We start from the raw sequence: 19,593 nt of genomic DNA, 5'->3' as shown, positions 1-19,593 counted from the left end.
AAAAAAATTCAAAGAATCTGTTTAAGTACCCAGTGTCAGAAACGTCAACCTTCAAATCCACCTGCTGAAAATGAACATGCTGAAAAATGAAACTTTACTCAAAAAACAAAAGGAATGCAAGAACCCAGAGAATAATCTTACAATCAGTACTGTTTTAACTACCTCACTTGTGTCTCTCTTTCTGCTCTAACATGCAAGATGTCAATTCCACAACTTCTGCTCACTGAAACAGGTGTGCATACTACCCACCCACAGCAGGAAGGTACAGTGGCTGGATAAAACTGATCTTGTAAATCACTTTTTAAACCAGGAGAAAAATAATTATTTTTTGGCTCTTAACTAGACACAGCCTGTATTTCATAACATGTCTGCTAGAGGGCTGCCAAAACTTCTTAGGCAAAACTCCAATCCTGAAAAATCCCTAGAACAAATTGCAGTACTTCACTCCCAACAAAAGCTCATTTTCATTGACCATTTGGTTCAGACCAGGACATCTTGCAGAACTACATTCAACGTGTAAGCCAAAAGTGCAAGACTCATGAGATTGAAAGCATATCAAATTAAAACTAACAACCTGACCATTTTTCAAGAACAACGAAATAAGAAATTCTATTCATTTAATTAGAACAGAATCTTCAAAAATAATAAGCATAAGTGGATCAAAAGAAAAAAAAATTACAACCTCATACAGACAGTAGTTTAACACATGGATGTGACTACACGACTTTCTTCCATATGTAAAAATTCACTTTCATTCTTCTCTCAGGCTATCTTCCACAAAGATTGAAGTGCATAAACTATGTAAAATATACCTCTGATTAACAGAACAAAGATGATACACTGTATTCATTCTTCTTTATATTAAAAGCAGTATTTGAAAAGAACAGTGCAAAGTAAGAAATTGTATGATTACTCTGGAGACAGAGTGCTGTAAAGTGAAACACAGTATGGAAAGATAATTAGTGATACAACAAAACTGAGAAAAATAAAATCAATGTGTGCTGTCTACTGCAAATGTAGGAATAAGGAAAGCTCTGTAGAACATTTAGCACAGTGCTACTGTGGGCAGGAAAACTCTTGCACATTCTGCTACTAGATCAGTAATGCTGCATTATGGCAAATCCAGTTCTGTAGTCCCATCACACATGACATCAGACAAGCCTGGGATGATGCACTATAGCAACATGTATGAAACAGCAAGCCTTTAAATGTAAAGGCAGAAACTTAATGAATCTAGGGGTTTGATATTTTAGTTTTCAATATATTTCTTTTCCAAAATCAAATACAACACAAAAATAACCCAAATTGATTAATACGTGAAAGTTTCCAACTAGAAATTAAGCATTAAATTCATCTGTGACTAAGTCCAAATACCACAAGGACCATAGGAATTTTTTTCCACTAAACCTTTCAAACTGAATATCACATCCTATGTTTTGAGTTTTCAGATGCAGCAAATAAAGCTGATTATATGAAAAAGTCATGGCATAGCATACAACTTTTTATAGCCATGTCCAACCATAGAGAAGCTCTTTTGGTTACAGCAAGGAAGCCTTACACTGATACCCTCAGAAGAGAGAGCACAGCTCTCACAACACAGTAAAGGGAACATTTTATCCTTCTCAAATCTTCTTTTTTCTTTTACTTCCCAATCTATAGGCATATCGCAAGACAGAAAAAATTCCAAGTACTTATATCAATATTAATATTGATCCTAATACTATTTTCCTCTTTAGAAGAAGGATTTCTTGTTGGAGACAAAAAGAAAACCAACAACCCAGACATGATTGTTAGCAAAATTCAAGTGTATTGAAGCAATTAGCAAAATTTATTTTGGGTTTTACACTGGGTTCCTTCACCATCATAGTGGGACAGCCAAGCTCTCCTGCCAACTCCTCAGTCCCTCCTACCACAACCACTGCTATTATGGGGTGCCCCAGGCAGGAAAAGAAATTTATTTTCTATTTCTGCTGTCAAACAAGCTTGATGAGTGGCCAGAGCAGGCAGTCACTCATACACCAGAAATACTTAATCTGAAGTAAATAGTGACACAGAACACTTTCTTCATTTTATAGTAAAACTCTCTTATTTTTACAACCAATAGCAATGTGGGGAGGGAAAAGTAGTTTCCCTTTGTCCCTTCTACTTTTTCCCCAGGCAGTTTTAACTTCCCCACTCTAGCAGAGACAAAATGTCAATGTGAATCTGTTATTAGGACAATTTTTCCAATTCTCTCCTCAATTCAGCACCAGAGGTTTTATAAGGGACAACCACAAGTGGCCCCTCCTGCACAGTGCTGGAACCCCATAGCCAGATTTACTCCAGTCACTATTCCTGCAATGTCCTTGGGCTGCCCCTGAGCCTTCTGAGCAAAGCTTTCTCTTTCCAATTTACTTACAGAATATTAGTCCCACTGGGACCAATTCACTGCTACACCACCAACCCAGACACCTGCAAGCGAGTATCTCACGAGTCTCTGTCACTTGGACATGCAGTTCTTGTCTCTGCACAAGCCATGGGAGCCACCATTCCAGGGGCAGAATGACCATCTTCTTCAGTCAATCCTCCATCTCTGGGCAGTCCCTTTGTCTTTGAAGGTTTGAAAGTTCAATGTAGAAAAGAGTTACCCAGGTATCTTATGCAATTGCCCTTCATATCATCAGCCTTTGGAGCACTCCTTGTGCATATGAAATACTCCTTTCTAAAAATATTCCCTCCACATTTGCATTGCCACTTCTTTCTACTGACTTGTTCTTTTCAGAAGAGGAAATTGATCATAGGCCAATCACATCCCACCCACATAATGCAACACCTTTATAAATTGTGTCAGGAAGTGTCATGTTATCAGGCGTCCCTCACAAGCCTCTGCAGACAAAATCCATTCCAGTAATCATCTTTGTCTAGATTACTGGCATAGCTGACCACAGAGTAATGATACAGATAGCCCAAAATTTCATGCCAGACAAGATGTCTAGGTGCTTACTCCTATACTTGAAGAATAAGGAATAAATTCAGTTGACTATCCTACCTCAAAATACCAAAAATAATTGATCATAGGAAAAAAAAAGAAGCAACTTAAACTACAATTTTCTCACGCTAGTGGCTGGGATAACACATCACAGACTTAAAACTCACACTTAAACCTCAAAACACAAACATATCACAGTCAAAAGCCTAACACTTCAGTAAAAAAAAACTATTAACCTTGACATAGCCAACTGTGTAAGTTCTATGCCCCATTTTACAAACTGAAGTTTGATTGCCTTTGATCTAAAGAGTTGCCAAGGTGTAAGTGCAATGAAGTGTACATCATTAGTATCAAGCAACTTAGATAAGATTTGTTACTGCAATTTCCTTACTTAATCAAAACCATATTCTGATGAGAAGACATTTAAATCATAATGTGTCTGAAGAGCAGTAGAATACCACAGGCATTTGGCTCTCTCATAGCAACAATTTAGTGTTTTATCAGCATTCTTACATTCATGTTTGTTTCCTACAAGGAAAACTATACAGATAACCTTCCACAACAGGCTGGAATAAACAAATAAATTACATCATCTTCAGGGGGGTGGGCACAAATGTACTTTCTTTTATCGTCAGTTAAACTTCCTCTACACAGGTAGGGCTTACAAAATAAAATGTACCAGGAGAACTACTAAACATTCAGCCACAAAACTCAGTCTTTTCTACAAAATCCATAATTACTACAAATGTTTCCCAAGAAAAGAAATAAAAGGCTGAGAGCTTTCTACATAGCCCCTTCATCCTGTTTTCCCATGTGGAAAATAAATATATTAAAATCCAATTAAGTCTACATTTCCAGAAAGGACATATTTCTAAATCTATAAAAGTTTTTAAAGTCTTATAGCCTTATTTTATAAATTTTTATATACTGAGTATATCTTTCCTTGAATGTTTAGTACTTCAGACACTTCAGTATTAGCTTTGGAGACAGAGAACTATTGTCTCAAGTTTGTCTTGCATGGACATACTACTGAAAGCTTACTGGCTGCCAAATCTAACAGAAATATAATCAAGGGATAAAAATGAAGTATTATGTTTGCTAGATTAATTAAATCCTTACAGAAAGTTTAAATATTAAATAGGAAATTAATAAAATGCAAACTACATGGCCTTTAGTGAAAAAGAGTGTACAAAAGAGAAAAAGTGGCATTATGAAAATGCAAAGAGTAGAAGCAAATGGAATGTGGAGTCTTTGGCTCCTGGTTAAGAATGCCAATCTCAGCACAAAACAAGCAACAAGAAACTATTCAGCATCTATAATCTACCATTTTATGGCTTCACCTCCAGCAAGGAATTAAAGGAAGGAGACTTCAGAACACAGCACGAGGGAGAATTCTCCTTTCTTTTATTGTAAATCTATTTACCATTGCATTTAATGCTACCAATTAGAAACTGTAGTTTAAACAACCTCCAAGGTCCAGTGCTGTCCTCCACTAGTGACCAGTTCTCTCTTTCTCGCTGTTATTTTGAGGCCCGTTTCTTTTAACTGCTTCCCTGGCAGCTTTTCAATACCAGCTTGACTTCAGCAATTAAGACCTTTATAGATTCCCCTCCTCCCTGGGTCTAGGCCATTGAAAAGGTGCTGCTTAAACCCACTACAAACAATTCAATTAATGTTAAAAAATTTCTGCTCTGGAGTACTTCATTAAAAATTCAACTTCTCTTTCCTCAACTTCAAGTGTTTTTAAACTTTTTTTTTTTTTCTTAAACTGGAAGGAAAAATGTATTACAGAAGGAAAAGAAACTTCTGAAATGAAGTCTGATATTCCTCAGATATATGCACACTAGAAGCACATCCATGCTTAATCAGAGCATGTTTAGGAAAAGAAAGATGATTTCACACAAAGAGAAATGGAAAAGTAACCCTTTGCAAACAGATCACAGAAGTTCCTTTCAAAAGTGAATTGGCAGCAAAACAAGACAGTATCAACAAGAGCAGGTGCTGAGCCAGATTCCCTTGGGTAGATCACTGTTGTTAAATACAGACCAAGCAAAAGGCCTTGTAAACATCAACTGAATCAAGTCATTCTTACAGGACTGATGGGAAACCTCTCAGGTATCATTTGGGCCCAGAGATGTTCCTCCAGTCTCTTCTCCATAGCTCGGTGGCACTGGCATCTTGGAGAGAAGAGGAACCTTCTCTTCCCTCAGCTGCAGTCCCACAATAGTTTTCTGAGTAACATGAAACAGCAGCAATTTCTTGGGTTGGGAACAGACTGTTGAGCAGGGCTCTACATAATGGTACAGTGAGACAGCTGCCCACCCTTTGGGGTTGATAGTTCTCCCAAAAGGGAAAAAACATGCTAGGAAGTTCTAATGATGCTTCTTATTTTTGGGCTTCACTTCTTTTCACAGAAATACTATTTAGGTCAGGTCTCAAAGATCATTTTCCCACCTCAGTCTCTTCAAGAAATGCAATTGTGTCACAAGAAATTATGCAGAGTCCAGTTGTATGTACGTGCTTGAAAAATGTCCATCATTTTGGAAGTGCATTGTATTTGAAACTAAACAGGCATTTCACTTGATTAAAACTTGGCCTCAGAGAACAGTTAATGCATGTATGCCCACCTGTGAGCCCAGAGGCATAACAAATAAGGAGATGCATGAAGTATCAGAGAGAGTCTGCAATGAATTGCAATTGTTTTAAGTATTAAAAGGAGAAATACTACAGGGAGCTCAGATAAAACTCCATACCTTGAACTCTCCTCAACTCTCAACCTCAAGTTAGACCTTTGCATTTCAAAGCTGATGTTATTCTGCACTCCATGTTATGCTTATAATAATTTAAAATGCTCCATACAAAACTGTTCAGAATTATGGATACCCTGAGCACGAACTGCTGAAGATCATTTTCAAGTGTATGTGATGTGAAATCTGATGCTGTACTCATGCAGTGTAGCTTGTAAAGAAAATGGCACAAGTTAATACCTCTGCATGCTGAAAAATTTTATTCCAGGTTTATTTATTGTGTAAAGAATTGGTATCACTGCAGAAAATGCATCAGTAAACCTAGATCTAATGTAAGTATTTCTAAGATATTAGCTGCTAATAGAAATTATTTATGAAAACATCCTAAGTTAAAATTCCTAGTTTGTGCCAAAGTGACCTCCTTTCAAAATTTTAAGCACCTTAAAATTTAGCCATGACAACTGGTGCTAAGCATCTCAGACTATTTTGGAAAACTTTACTAGCACTAAAATATAGCTATTGCCACATATTCAAATGCTACCTAGACAGTAATTAATTAATTAATGATAACCCCACAACAGTATGTTACTGTCAAACAGGGCTAAAACCTCTCAGCCAAACATCATACGAAGAGTTTCATGCAAAGTTGGTCCCAGGACATGTTTGCCCTCACTCCCTGCTGTGACATGCAGCAGACTCACCCTGAGGATCCCAGTCCCTACAAACAGAGCCAGCCTTACATGTGCACTATGCTTACTTTACACTCAAAACATTTCAGCTCTGTGCAACTATCACCATTTCAACTGGTCACACAACATCTAATAGAAAGGCATTTGTGCAATAACAAAGTAAGAGGGCAGAGAGAAAGCCACAAATAAGTAATTTGCAAACAAGCAAAATACAAATAAGCATTCCTTTTTGAATCTGTACAAGGATTTTGTTATTTAAGGGAAAAAAAAAAGGCATTCCTAGGGAATACGCTCACTAGAGGTGAGCAATGCCATTTCACAAAGGATGATTTGCAGCTCTTTTACCTTCTCTTCTCAGGAGCAAAGCTGATTCCTTACAGCTAATTCATTTTTTCTGTTCCAGCTCAGCTGCTATATTTCAGAATCATCTTTGAAAATCTATTTACTGAAGTAATCAATCAATCAATTCTCCATATGCTAATACTCAAACATTTTGGTTTGTCACATCAAAGAGTCTTCATCAAGAAGACATGTTATAAAATTAAATTAACCATATCACAAGTAAATTGCAAATTGTGCTTTTCATCAAAAACATGCAACTTCTAAGAATTTGCTATGAAATTTGCTTATTTGATCATATGATGAGTGGCATTTTTGAGATCAAGGAAATTATCTTGTTAACTTTTTAGAAACATACTTTTTGTCTCAACAATTGTTTCAAACAAGATAATGGCTTTCCTTTTTCTTTATCAGTCTACTTCCCCAAAAACCATGGGAGGTGAACTGCTTTTAGCTAATCTATCCCTGTATAACATTTTTGAACACTACCTGATAGGAACAAAGCTCTGTCACACATCAGTATTTGCAAATCAAAAGCATCTATATACTTTTATATTCACTGGCTGAATCTTATTTGTGAAAGTTCTAAGTCCTACAAATCCAAATTTACCAAGTTCCTTATATAGATAAGCTTTAAATATTTTATCATATTTACACTTAACTGAAAACAAGTCTGTGTTTTGGAGTCAAAAACTCTGAAAATACAAAATTTATACAGCCATTAACTTGTAAATTATTGAAGAACTACCTATATGTACTAAGAAAAAAGGCAGCTTTGTTTTGCAGGGAGAAGTTACGATCTCTATTCATATAACCAGAGTATCAAGACAAACATGTAATGCAGCATTCCATGTAATGAAACATTCCACGTTTCAACCCTGAAAAAACTCCTTGCACTAAAAAAGCCAATATTAAGATGGTGGTACTTTATTTGTATGACGTAATGTCACTAAAAATTTATTTCATTGAATTTTAAGAAGCACTAATTTTCATAGTAATACTCCTCAGATATTGTAAGGTAAGTTGTAAAAACTAAAGGATTTGGATATTTTTTTGGTTTTGTGAACTAAAAGACATAATACCAAATTATATTTATCATCTTCATGTGTTTAGCCACTGTCTTCATAAATTGTGGTTTGCTTTCACATTTTACACTGTCCTTGCACAACACTTTTAATCATATCTAGCATCTTCACACAGTTCTTGCTCTGTCTGGAATAATCTGAAGAAATTTTATAACTATAAATATGTTGTGAATGATTGCTTATAACCCCGAAAAACATTTGATCAAAACCAAGCAGAGTCACAGCAAAGAATAGGCAACCATTCCTCTTTAACAGACATGAACTTGGCATTCATTTTTGCAGTATTGCAATATTTATACTGATGAAAAAACCCCAGACATACACTTTTGTTTATTGCTTTGGTAACCTGTGTGAGGCTGGGACAAGTGAAACACCTCTGCAGGTTATCTGAAAGATGCAGCAGACATCATAAGGCTTTTAAGGTGCTCTGATAAGAAAGCTTTAATTTAATATGTCAGTGTTCAATATGTCAGAGCTCAAATATTCTCTCAGAAGAAAGCTTAATGTGCATGCATTATTAATGCACTATCTGAGGGAACAGATCTATTTGAGTGGAATCTGACCAATGTCATTAGTCACAGAGTGCAAAGGGAATTTGGAAATACAAATGATAATAGGTAAGAGGACACTTTTCACCTACCTTGTGTCTTGTATCACTTTTCTTTAAAATTTAAAAAACCAATGAGCTCTGGTTGTAATTTATGTAGTTTCCCCTATCTAAATTGCTGTGCACACACCTACCAGGTTTGATAATCAATGAATCTCAAGATTATTTCCTCACTATCAGATGATACGTTCTGTGTCCCTTGAGTTGGAGGGTGTGAATTTATGTCGAACTGAAGCAGCAATTTTTCAAAAACATGTTAGTCTCTACCTGAGCTGCTGCACAAACTCTCTAGTGACCCAAACCAAAGTATAGTGCAATTAAAACTAAAATCACTATTTTTTGAGGGCTGTACAGATTTCATGTCCGAAATCTTTTATTTAGGTATTTAAAAGAAAAAACAGGTTCATTAACTCATACAATTAATGCATGCCCTAATCACTATAATCAGCCTGTTTCTCCACTGATTTTTCAGGCATTACTAATTAGACATGGCATTAATATTGCTATTTCAGCTATGTCAAAGCAGAAACTATGATCATAGTAGTTCAGAAGATGAAATTTTAACTGTTCCTCGGCCTGCAAGATGTTTTCATAAATTTTTTAGTTTGTGAAAGGCAATAGTTGACTAAAGCCTTATTAAAAGACGTGTTACAGCACTGTTGCAAGAGACTTTACAATATTGGTTTTGTGTGTCTTGAAATCCAGGACTAAAGCTGACACAGCCCTGAGCAACCTAGCCTTGCAGAAGACTGAAGCCAAAAATCACCACACACCTCTTCCAACCTAAATTCTTCTTTAAAGTGCATTTGTGTGTGATGTTTCTATACTCAAGTCAAGTTTGCTGACAGTCATTTTCACAGTGGATTACAAGACACAGTTGAGAAAGGCTTAATTAAATTAGGAAACTGGACAACATAATTACAAAATAAATTCAGCACAAACCAGTGTAAGATATTACATGTCATATTACACAAATGGATTCAAATATTGTCAGTGGGAAAATATAATCTGCAGGCTTTCATGGGAAATATTTCTGCTGTTGTGGTGATGAAAACACACACCTGCTTCATGCTCTACTATGATCCAGAAACAAACTACACACAAAGTATTTAGTGGATGGAAGAGAGTGTTAAGTGTCAGCATGAGACAGATATAGCAACAATCAACAGATTTTCTTTCACTATTTATTCTACCATCTCATGAAAAAATGAAGAATTAAATTCTTCCCAATAATGATGAGAAAAGCAGTTGCTCTATAATAAGGAATTCAGCATAGTAATTAGTCAGCTAAGTAGTAATATAACTGAGGTACATATATAGAATATGCATACAATAGAGGAGGGACACTTCAACTATCAAGGAGTATTTTCTTTTTATAAAGAATGGTTAGCATAAATTCATTGACACAAATATTAGTCCACTATTTTTAAAAATAAGCATTTTGAAAACCAAAAAGCGTGTGTAGAAGAGCTTCCACCTTTTAGCGTAAGCCAAATAACATTAAAGTATTACATATTTGTTCTGATTCTTCTGTTGTTTTCAATAGGGGAGGAAACAAAATAGACAAGATGTGCTACTAGAAAATATAAAAGGTTTGTGTCTCACACCACCAGTTTTTGAGGTTTTAAATGGCCTAGTTATGGCAAATAAACCATGCACTTCATCACATTGCTGACAAGCTCTCATTTAATACATGATGTCTCTAATTTGGCTGAATGGGAACAGTAATTTGGCTGTACACTTCTATCAATATTATCCTGGATATGGAACGACTTTGCATTTAAACCAATGCTATTTGACATGCTAGACCAAATTTAAACATTCCTTGTCTGGTACAGCAGAGTCTTTGAAGATGGTTTTTTTTTAAAAGATGCTTATCTACCCTTGCAGCTAAAGGCTCATCCACTGCTATGAACAGAGCTCCAAGAACAAAATAGCAGCTGCTCAAATTGGCCACTGTCACAATTAAGCACCACACCTCTTCAAAGGCAAAAAGCAGGTTACACTCCCCCCACATATGCAGAATGTCCCTTCACACCAGTGAGAGAAGAGGCACTCAAGGCAGAACTCAGGCACTTGCAATGATGGCACCTCTTAAAACATCCTCCAGTGCTTTCTGCCAGACAGCTTTACGAAAACTTCACAAATACACCAACCAAAGTTTTGACTTTAAGAGCTTGACTGCAATATTAACTATGCTGCCCCAGTGTCCTGCTTCATTTTATTGTGACCTAGAAAATCCAGTTCTCCAAAAGAAGCAACTTTGGGTTGTACACAGTAAACTTTACTGGGGGAGCTATGGATAAATAAGCTTCAGCTCTGGCTATTATTGTGTCTAGGTCAACAGCATCAAACTCAGCGCAGCCAGACCACAGTATCATTGTTGTATTAGGATGTGCTATAGGAAAAGACTTCAAGAACATCCATGAAATTCTTAGGAGAAAAAGAAATTGTGGTGTTTGGTATTATGTATTTTCTAAATAAAGCAATAGTCTCAGGAAACAGCAAATACATACTGTAGGAAGAGAGCTGCCATAAATAAAAAACAATAAATAAATAGAATAAATAAATAAAAACTATTTACTCCATTTCCTATGACCAGTAACCCAGCATTTCCAACCTCCATCAAAACAAAACTCACCACACACTACAGTAACAGAGTGGGCTAGGAGGTAGAATATTTTCACAGGTTTGTGAAATTAGCTTTCCAAGAGCAATTTACTAGTCTGAAAAGTAACACCATGGAAATAGCACTGGAGTTTCATCTAGCCTTCCTTTAGGGATTTTTTGTACCAAGTATGCCTAATGTATTCCCGCCCTCTGCACCTAAATCAAGACCAGCCAGCAAAGCAGTGTTCTCCTCTATTTCATACTTCATCAATAACATAAGCTTCCCATATCTGGAGACAAATTCTCATCTCAACACCAGCATCACAACAATAGGTGCTTTTTAAGCAAATAAACTATCATCACTGTTTCATACACCAGTATAAACATCTAAGTTTCCCCCCTCAAACAAAAGAGAAATTACAGCCTAGCTGAAATAATTACACCTCTTAGACTGTTCAAAGCAACAAGGTTAATTCTTACTTTAAAAATAATAAGAGAGAGCCTAGTTTGTTCTCTTCTTATGTTCTTAGATTAACACTCACACAAACCTGACTTCAACACACTGCTATCCCAAAGCCATTGAAATTTCTGTCTGGAACTCAGTAAACAACATCATTTCTGATAATCAAAACCCAAAGTTACTCACACCTTCAACTGTGCTGGGTTTGCAGTCTTGCAAAATTTTTAAGTAATGAGAATTATTTTGCCCATGGAAGCAGCAATTATAATTGAATGCAATGAGTAAGAGCATAATTTCAATCATGGTTACTTTTCAGAGCAGAAAAGTTAATCTACACAGTAGACAATGAGAACCCTGAAAACAACAAATCAAACCAACCGAGCAACCATTCAACACACTTGGCTTAGTTTATTCCCAAATACAAACTCTTACGTCTCAATATGCATTAGAATGGCATTATTGCTTCATGCACCAAGGTACATTTTGGGAGAAATGCTGAGGGAAACTCACAGTGAAGTCAAACCCATGTAACAGAGCTGGGAATAAACAATGAAAACTTCAGAAAAGGGTAAAGCAATAATGCCTCTGCATCATGCTGCACGTCAGCCCTGATCCCGCTGCTCCGGCCTCAGTGCCTTAACCACACAGAAAGAGGTTAAACAAGAGGTATGACTTTACAAGGACAAACATCCATGCAAGGCATCACCACCCATTTTCAAAGACCATGTCCATCTGCCAGAGAGGAAAGAGTGGTACATGGACTCGTCCACCATTTAGGTGCTGCCTGCTCTGCTCACACAGGCAAGCAACAGCAATAAGCCCTGTGACAGAGGCACACTCCCTCCCTACAGCTGAGCAGGGCTGGCTGATGCCCAGCCCTGTATGAGAGCAGAGCTGCACTCACGCATCAACACAAGGAGAGGCAGGGGAGAATGATCCTGCACACAACCATAGAAATAGCTGGGAAGAACTGGGGAAAAAATCATAGTGCTCTGCCCTCTCTTCTTAGCTCCTTGCCCGTCTTCTGGTTTGTTTATTTGGGGCACTGGGCCAGGATGCCTGAAGAGTGATGAAGAGTCACAATGCTGAAATTAGTAAGTCTGAGTTCCTCACTTCTCAAACATGTATTAAGTAAAAATAGTTATATTACAGAAAGCACAGCAGGAAGAGTAGAGGGACACAAAGAGGCACACATGCAAATAAATACCTCCTTCCATCCCCAATTATGCCACCCAGAAATTTTTGCTAAAACATGCCATTTTTCCCTTCAATAAAAGTCAGCAAGATAGGAAACCTAGTAAACAGATTTTATTATATCTGTCTAGCTCAGATTCTCCTTCCATATGTTTCCATTAAATCATTAAAACTCATCATACTGAGGTTTTTAAAAAGTATGTCTTGTTTATGAGGACATTTCACTCAAATCAGCTCACAATAGCCATTTTCCTGAATCCACACCACTTTACAACCACATCCAAACTCACCATTGCTAATGTTCTCTCTCTGTGCTCACTGGGAGCCTCTCACTCCCCCTCACACTTTTTCTTTCCATAAAGCAAGCATCACCTGTCATCCAATTCCCTTGTACATGCTTTAAATTTAATCACAATACCCAAGGTGTCAATAATCATGTTTGTCTTTCTGACAAGAATCAGAAATAGAAATAAAGTTCATGCTGCATAACAATAACATAATCTGCAGTGCTGCAACTGAACAACTTACTTCACAAGAAGTCTAAAGCAACCTCCTCTCAATTTAAAACATACAAAGGAAATCAGCCTTTTGAAACTAAATTCAATAAGCCAAACAACTTGATTCAGGTACTAATAAATCAGATAAAAGCCACTAGGAAAGATGCCAGGATCCCCTCCCAAACCACCAGCATCACCTTCCAAAAACATACGTCAATTAATCAAAATTAAAATGGGATGGCAAAAATTTCACTACTCTGATAGATACTTATTGTTAATACAATTAGTATTTCCCCATGGTTGCTTAAGACAACATTACAGTTTTAGCAGCAAGGCTGGAAAACACTACATAGCCTGGAGTGCCCTCTTCCTTTTCCAAGAGGAATTTCAGGGAAACACTGTTGAAGATGTCAATCAGTTGTTTCTCAGAATGTCAAATAAAATAAATAACTAGAATGTATTAAAACATGAAAAAAGTTCAGTATAATTTAAGCCAAATCCTTACATGAGTGATAAATATGATTCTATCAATAAAAATATACTTACAGAGCCATCTGAAATTGTTCAAGCCATTTTTTCTTTAAGTCTTTAGTTTTGCAATAAACTTCTAAACCATTTTCACCTTGGATATGAATGAGGTAGAAGCCATAAGACCACTGCATAAGAAGATTGGTAATACAAAAGTCGTCAGTTATCAAGAAAGGAAAGGGAAAAAAAAATAACAAAGCATTTGTGTATTCTTTAATTCATTAATTTTGGGAACAGAAAGAACACTTTATTGTGTTCCCTTACAATTACTTACTCAAACATTTTCATTACCTCAAAATAAACAAAGTTAAAATTTCTAAATATCCACTCCAGTTTATATTTAAAATGAAAAACATCTTAAAGAAATAGTATTTACACTTTAAACTCCTGCAAAATCCTTCAAATTCTTGCTAAAAATAAACATTTTATGTCAATTAGCAACAAATATTTACCTTCTTATTTTCTTTATCAGTAGTGGGGTTATTCGTAATTTTGTATTTCTGAAGATCTATTATTTCCTTCATTTCATAATTATCCCCTCTCCGTTTGCAAACAATGACAGCTAGATCAAACAAGAAGATATGCCTATGAAAATACAATACAGAGATGGTTAAAGACACTCCAGAAAGCTAACACCAAAAAGTCTTATTTTACATGCTTTTGCCAGTGGCACTTAAAATTTTGAAGGCGAAGAGCTAAACTACGGGGTAATAAAACAACCAACACTGAAAGTACTTTTGGTTAAAACCAACTCCTTGTAAGGGACTTAGTGACCTTAGATACCAATGTAATAACTGATTTTCCATTCACCACTTTGCACATTCACTTGGTCAGTGGTAGGCTCTATGAATGCCTAGTGGAATAGAAAGCCCCCAAGAATCAGTGAGCTGAAATCTACAGAGGGTTACTTAACAGGTTTCCAATAGCGAACACCACAAGTTATGCCATCACCTGTCTTGCCTCGCACGTTTGTCTAATGTCGTTATCCTTATTTCCCCATCACCTTGAGGTCTCCCATACTGTAAGAGGGAATGGTTCTGAAATAGAAATGAAATGTATGATTCCATACAACAGTGTGAAGAAAACAACACATTCAAATGTTAGACCATTCACTTCTTTTACCCCATAAAAGAACTTTTCAGACCAGGAAACATCTTTTTTTCACTACCATCTAAACGAAATACTATAAAGAATCAGTCCATTCTATTTTTGTCTTCAGACAGAAAGATTTTCCCATCACAAAAACTGAGAGTCACTGTACACATACAAACCTTTAACTATGCAAATACATTGAACTACCAACACCCAGAATAGGAAGATTTATCTACTTTGGTATGCACGTCATTCTAAACCAAGATGAACATACTTAAATATTATTAAGAATATTATAAACTCCTATGAAATGAGGAAAAAAAATACGTCAATATTTTTAATCAAAAGTGATTTAAAAATTATATGTAAATTTAAAAATCACATACCAAATTCTCTATTGATAGTTGAAACTGTCTAATTTCCCGAAGTGTTTCGTTATCTCTCTTTACTTCATTTACATATTGAGCCAAGTCCTAGAGTATGAACAGCAAAAGAGAGGAAAACAATAACTTTTCCATAACAGACTGTTTTAATATATTATTTTGACAAGTTTTATTTCTAATTTTATCTTTGTCTTATCTACATATTTAGTAATTTCTTATGAAATTCTCTTTAACATTCAAGAATTACCAATATGTATGCCTAAATAAAGAAGGAAAAAAGTGTCTGCATATCTTCAATAATATTTACAACACTCTTCATGACATCTATTGGAACATGAATTTAGCAGCAAGAAAGAGGGGAACAAGTAATAAATTCTTAAAAAGAGCTGATTTTTTTTTAATTTCCTTAGTTGTTTTTTTTAAGATTAAACATGTAAATGTAATTTATGCAGCTCGCTACTGAAAAAGCAGTCAACATCCAACATCTGATGTAAACAGGAGGTAAACAGAGAATATAGTAGAAAACATATATAAAGCAGCTCAAAAGCAGAATGTAAGATGTAAACTAATCATAAACCTGGGTGCTTATTAGAAGAGAAAAAGCTACGGCCCCAGTAGTGAGATCTTGCTCTTACTGGTGCACAGCTGAGAGAAGCCATTACACAGCAGATTTTAAAAGGGGCTTTTGAAGGGATATACTACCTGAAGTCACAGAGTGAGATCATTATTGTGCCCTTTAACAGAACATGTACTGTACACGTTTCACTAAAGCCTTTAAAATGCTCTGAAGATAGTTGAGTAATAGTGACAATTTGCTGGGGCTTCTCTGTTTATGGCTGGAGATGAGGAGTGAGCAGAAGAAGTAATTGGTAGGGTCAGGGATGCTGAGAGCAGCAGTTGGAAAAGGTATTCTGATCTTCCTAACTTGCTTTTACAGTATCCCTTCAATATGGCCACAAATTTGGAGGGTGGGAGGAAAATACATCTTTTTCCTAAGATGTTTTTAATCAGAATCTGTGAAGAGCTGCAGTCATTATGCTAGCTTCCCAAATGGATCTGTGCAGGATATATTCATATAAGTCTTTAAAAACTTAACCTAGAAATTAAATAACCTCCTTTCTTGCAGCCAAAAGAAATCCAACAGCATAATCCTTCCAAGAATTTTCTTTCCTGGGGGGCAGCACCACTTTGCTAGGAGTTTTTCCAAAGACATTTTCTTTTTGTCTCTCTTGGTGAGAGACACCAGGGTTTTTAGAAGCAAAACATCAGTGCTACACTGTTATTTCTGCTAAAATGGCAGGGACTACAGTAAATCAGAATGGGAACAATGCTTAAGGAGAGATGCTCATACCTCAGGAGTTTGAGTGGGTTTAGAGGGGTTTGGAGGGGGTAAGAGTGAGGTTTTGTTCGGTTACATCCTGCAAGCCAGCACATATCTGCCACAACCACTCTGGCAAGAGATTTCTTTAATTTTTACATCCAACAGACACCAACAATGAAGAAAACCAGCAAATTGGAATGAAAAAGCAGGGGTAAATATAAAGCATAGTTATTTTCTGATCCAATTAGCAGCAACCAGGATAAATGGCCTGCTACTGGATGGATGAACATTGTGTCATCTCTTTTCAAGCACCTCTCCAAGGGAAATTATCATGGTGTCCATCCCTCTATGTTCACTGCACAAAAATGGATAACAAAAAAGGGAACTAAAAATCTCATTTGTGAGCTGGTTTGTATTCCAGGCATTCAAGGCAGTCAGAAAATACGAGACAGCTGTGTGACCCAAAACTAACTTAGTCTGACTTCAGCATCTACTGTGGACCATACAGATTACAACAAGAGATATAATTTATGTCATGTTGGCTCCTTTCCCCACAAAGAAGAGAAAAACCTTCCCAATTCCAGCACATGAACATCACCATTCATGCCATGAAGGCAACTGAAGCAGATCCGTGCTTTGTTTCAGAAGCTGTGCAGAGCACATAATATATTATCTTATGCACAAGGCAGCACAGTTATTCCATAAAGCATTTGTTTGTGCCAATTGCAGGTGAATGTATAGTGACAGGTACCCTACCTCCAGAAAGATACTTTCAAAGGTAACGCCACAGAGATTGTATTAAGATGACAGAAAAAGGTTTTGTAAACAAAGACAGCTCTCCATCTCACTGGGAAATCACTGATTTTGATTCAAATTGACTTACAGTAGTAGAAATACTCCTAAATTTCAGAAGCAAGACCAACATGATTGAAACACCTGTTTCTAAGCAAATGCAAAAGTAACGCAAAGTGGGCAAGTTCCATTTCACAAACACTCTCCTTCAGAAAACTACTGAACTTGTTTCCCAGACTTAAGCAAAACCCTCAACTTTATACTTGCCATGACACACAAAGCTCACAGGAACCTGTGAAAACATGTTTGAAATGTTGTGAAGAACATGATCTCCTCCAGGAATTAGAATTCTGAGCTACTATTCTAACCACCAGCAGACAAATAATTCACTGCCATAAATACTCACCTTCATTGCATCAAGTGCCAGTTTTAGATTTGCTTTCTCCATGGGATCAGTAGTGTGCTTTACCAGCTCCTGTGGACAGAGCAGTTAAAATTTCAACCCACTGTTCGTCACTTACATAAATTGAAATCATCATTACTCATCCCCACCCCCAAAAAATACAGAAGCCAAAACACAGCCCAAGAATAGGCATTTTCATCTCCAGAGTGAGCAGCCTAACAGTGAGTGGAGACTACTGCAAACAGTTAATTGGCAAGTGTTTAGGAATGACTGCTGCACAGCCTAAACACTGACTTTAGCTGCTAATGAACCATCACAAGAAGTAAGTTTGTCTGTCTAGCACTTAAAACTTACCAAATCAGACCATTACTGTATGTGCATGCTGGAAGCCCAGGTAAACAACACTCAGGTTCATTTACACTACATTGCTATACAGCATTTCATCCTATTCCAAAGCACGCACTTGTCCACAGACAGGGATCCATGCTGGCAGTAAAACCTCAGCTGAAGTGTGCACAGCTTAAAAGTCACTGTCTCATACCTAAGAGGAAGCTGACTCAGAAAACATACTGAAATCAAATTTACATGTTCAAAGAATTCTTTTAGCCACTTCCCATATGGAAAATACAGGGATTTTTTTGGGCTTTATGAAGTAGAAGTGTAATCTCCTGGGGAAACAGGTCATTTCTTCTTTATAATTTGAGGCAATAATTATACATTTCAGTTCACATAACTTCATACAATTATAAGAAATGAAATATTTTTATACTCATATTACAATTAATAATAAATTATTATTACCTATATTTGCATTACAACTCTAATAATCTTCTCATTATTTTCTTTCCAAGTCTGTAAAATATCTTTCTTGTACAATATATAAATATTGTTACACAGAGCATTGTATATAATCTTTTCACAATATATAGGTTGATTATAAAATCATGAGTCAGATCTCATAAGCTTTTTTTTTAAAAAAATAGGTTGTATCATTCATTTTGCTTTTTTCCAATTTCAAACTGATCAAAATACTGATGACTCATATATAGAAGTATTTCAAAAATTTAATATTACAAAATGTATGTTGTTCTGCAGAGTAAAAATTATGCTCCATATATAAGTAGTAGATCTTTTTAAAATGACATTTTACAAGCATCAGCAGGGTTGACAGTCTAATATAGTAATACATTTCTTTGCAGCTGAACTAATGAGTCTCCTGGCAGAGCTATCAAATTAAATTTATAAGACTCTCCACCCTTATTACAGGACTAACTGCAAAAGCTAATGCTTTGTGGGTTATAACAAGAAGCATTTCAAAATAAATATGGCTTAATTGCAATTTATGACAGCAAATAAGTATCTTAAAAGTATGATGTATGTAAGGCCTAGCTTCCTCTTTCAGGGGGTAATGGTTCACATTTCCAAGTACCATGATTATGGTTTGGTACTACTAACCATTTTAAACACACCAACAATAAAAGGTCCAGAGACTGAGGAAACAATCATGTTTTATTTGATTTTCCCCAGATATGCTTCAGCTCTAAGAAATGATCTCTGGGAGAAGCTCTGCACTTGACTGAATTTTATTTCATAACATATCTAGGGAAGCGTCAATCACCTTCCTTTGATAAAGACATTTAGCTTTCATTTTTACAACCCGCTGATGATAAACAATCACAGTTTTGCTCTCAGCCCCCTTAAATTTCAAAAATAAAATACCTGGAGCAGTAGGTGATATTTTAGCACTCTTTGCATTGGAACCACTAAAAGATCCCGCAGTGTAAATTTCCCATTATTGGCTCTCTTGGAACATTCCTAGTTCAAAACAGAAGAGAGAATAAGACAATAGAGCTAGAAAATAAACATATTCAAGTGATA

The 19,593-nt window shown here is 36.2% G+C and overlaps 1 protein-coding gene across 2 annotated transcripts in view; it reads right to left on the bottom strand.

The window, feature by feature from the left end:
• Nucleotides 1–19,593, bottom strand: part of VAV3 (vav guanine nucleotide exchange factor 3) — a 151,579-nt gene that overhangs the window by 64,624 nt on the left and 67,362 nt on the right. For both annotated transcript variants that reach the window (XM_086901730.1, XM_086901731.1), the window contains exons 10-15: nucleotides 19,435–19,530; nucleotides 17,719–17,787; nucleotides 15,203–15,289; nucleotides 14,676–14,761; nucleotides 14,177–14,309; nucleotides 13,743–13,852 (exon numbers count right to left, since the gene is read on the bottom strand). In XM_086901730.1, the coding sequence (XP_086757856.1) occupies nucleotides 13,743–13,852; nucleotides 14,177–14,309; nucleotides 14,676–14,761; nucleotides 15,203–15,289; nucleotides 17,719–17,787; nucleotides 19,435–19,530 (581 nt within the window). The remainder of the gene's footprint in view (nucleotides 1–13,742; nucleotides 13,853–14,176; nucleotides 14,310–14,675; nucleotides 14,762–15,202; nucleotides 15,290–17,718; nucleotides 17,788–19,434; nucleotides 19,531–19,593) is intronic.

Source organism: Cyanistes caeruleus, chromosome 9, assembly GCF_971803275.1.
Source record: "Cyanistes caeruleus chromosome 9, bCyaCae1.hap1.1, whole genome shotgun sequence".
In the NCBI taxonomy this organism is placed as follows: domain Eukaryota; kingdom Metazoa; phylum Chordata; class Aves; order Passeriformes; family Paridae; genus Cyanistes; species Cyanistes caeruleus.
This window is presented reverse-complemented; position numbering and strand designations above follow the sequence as displayed.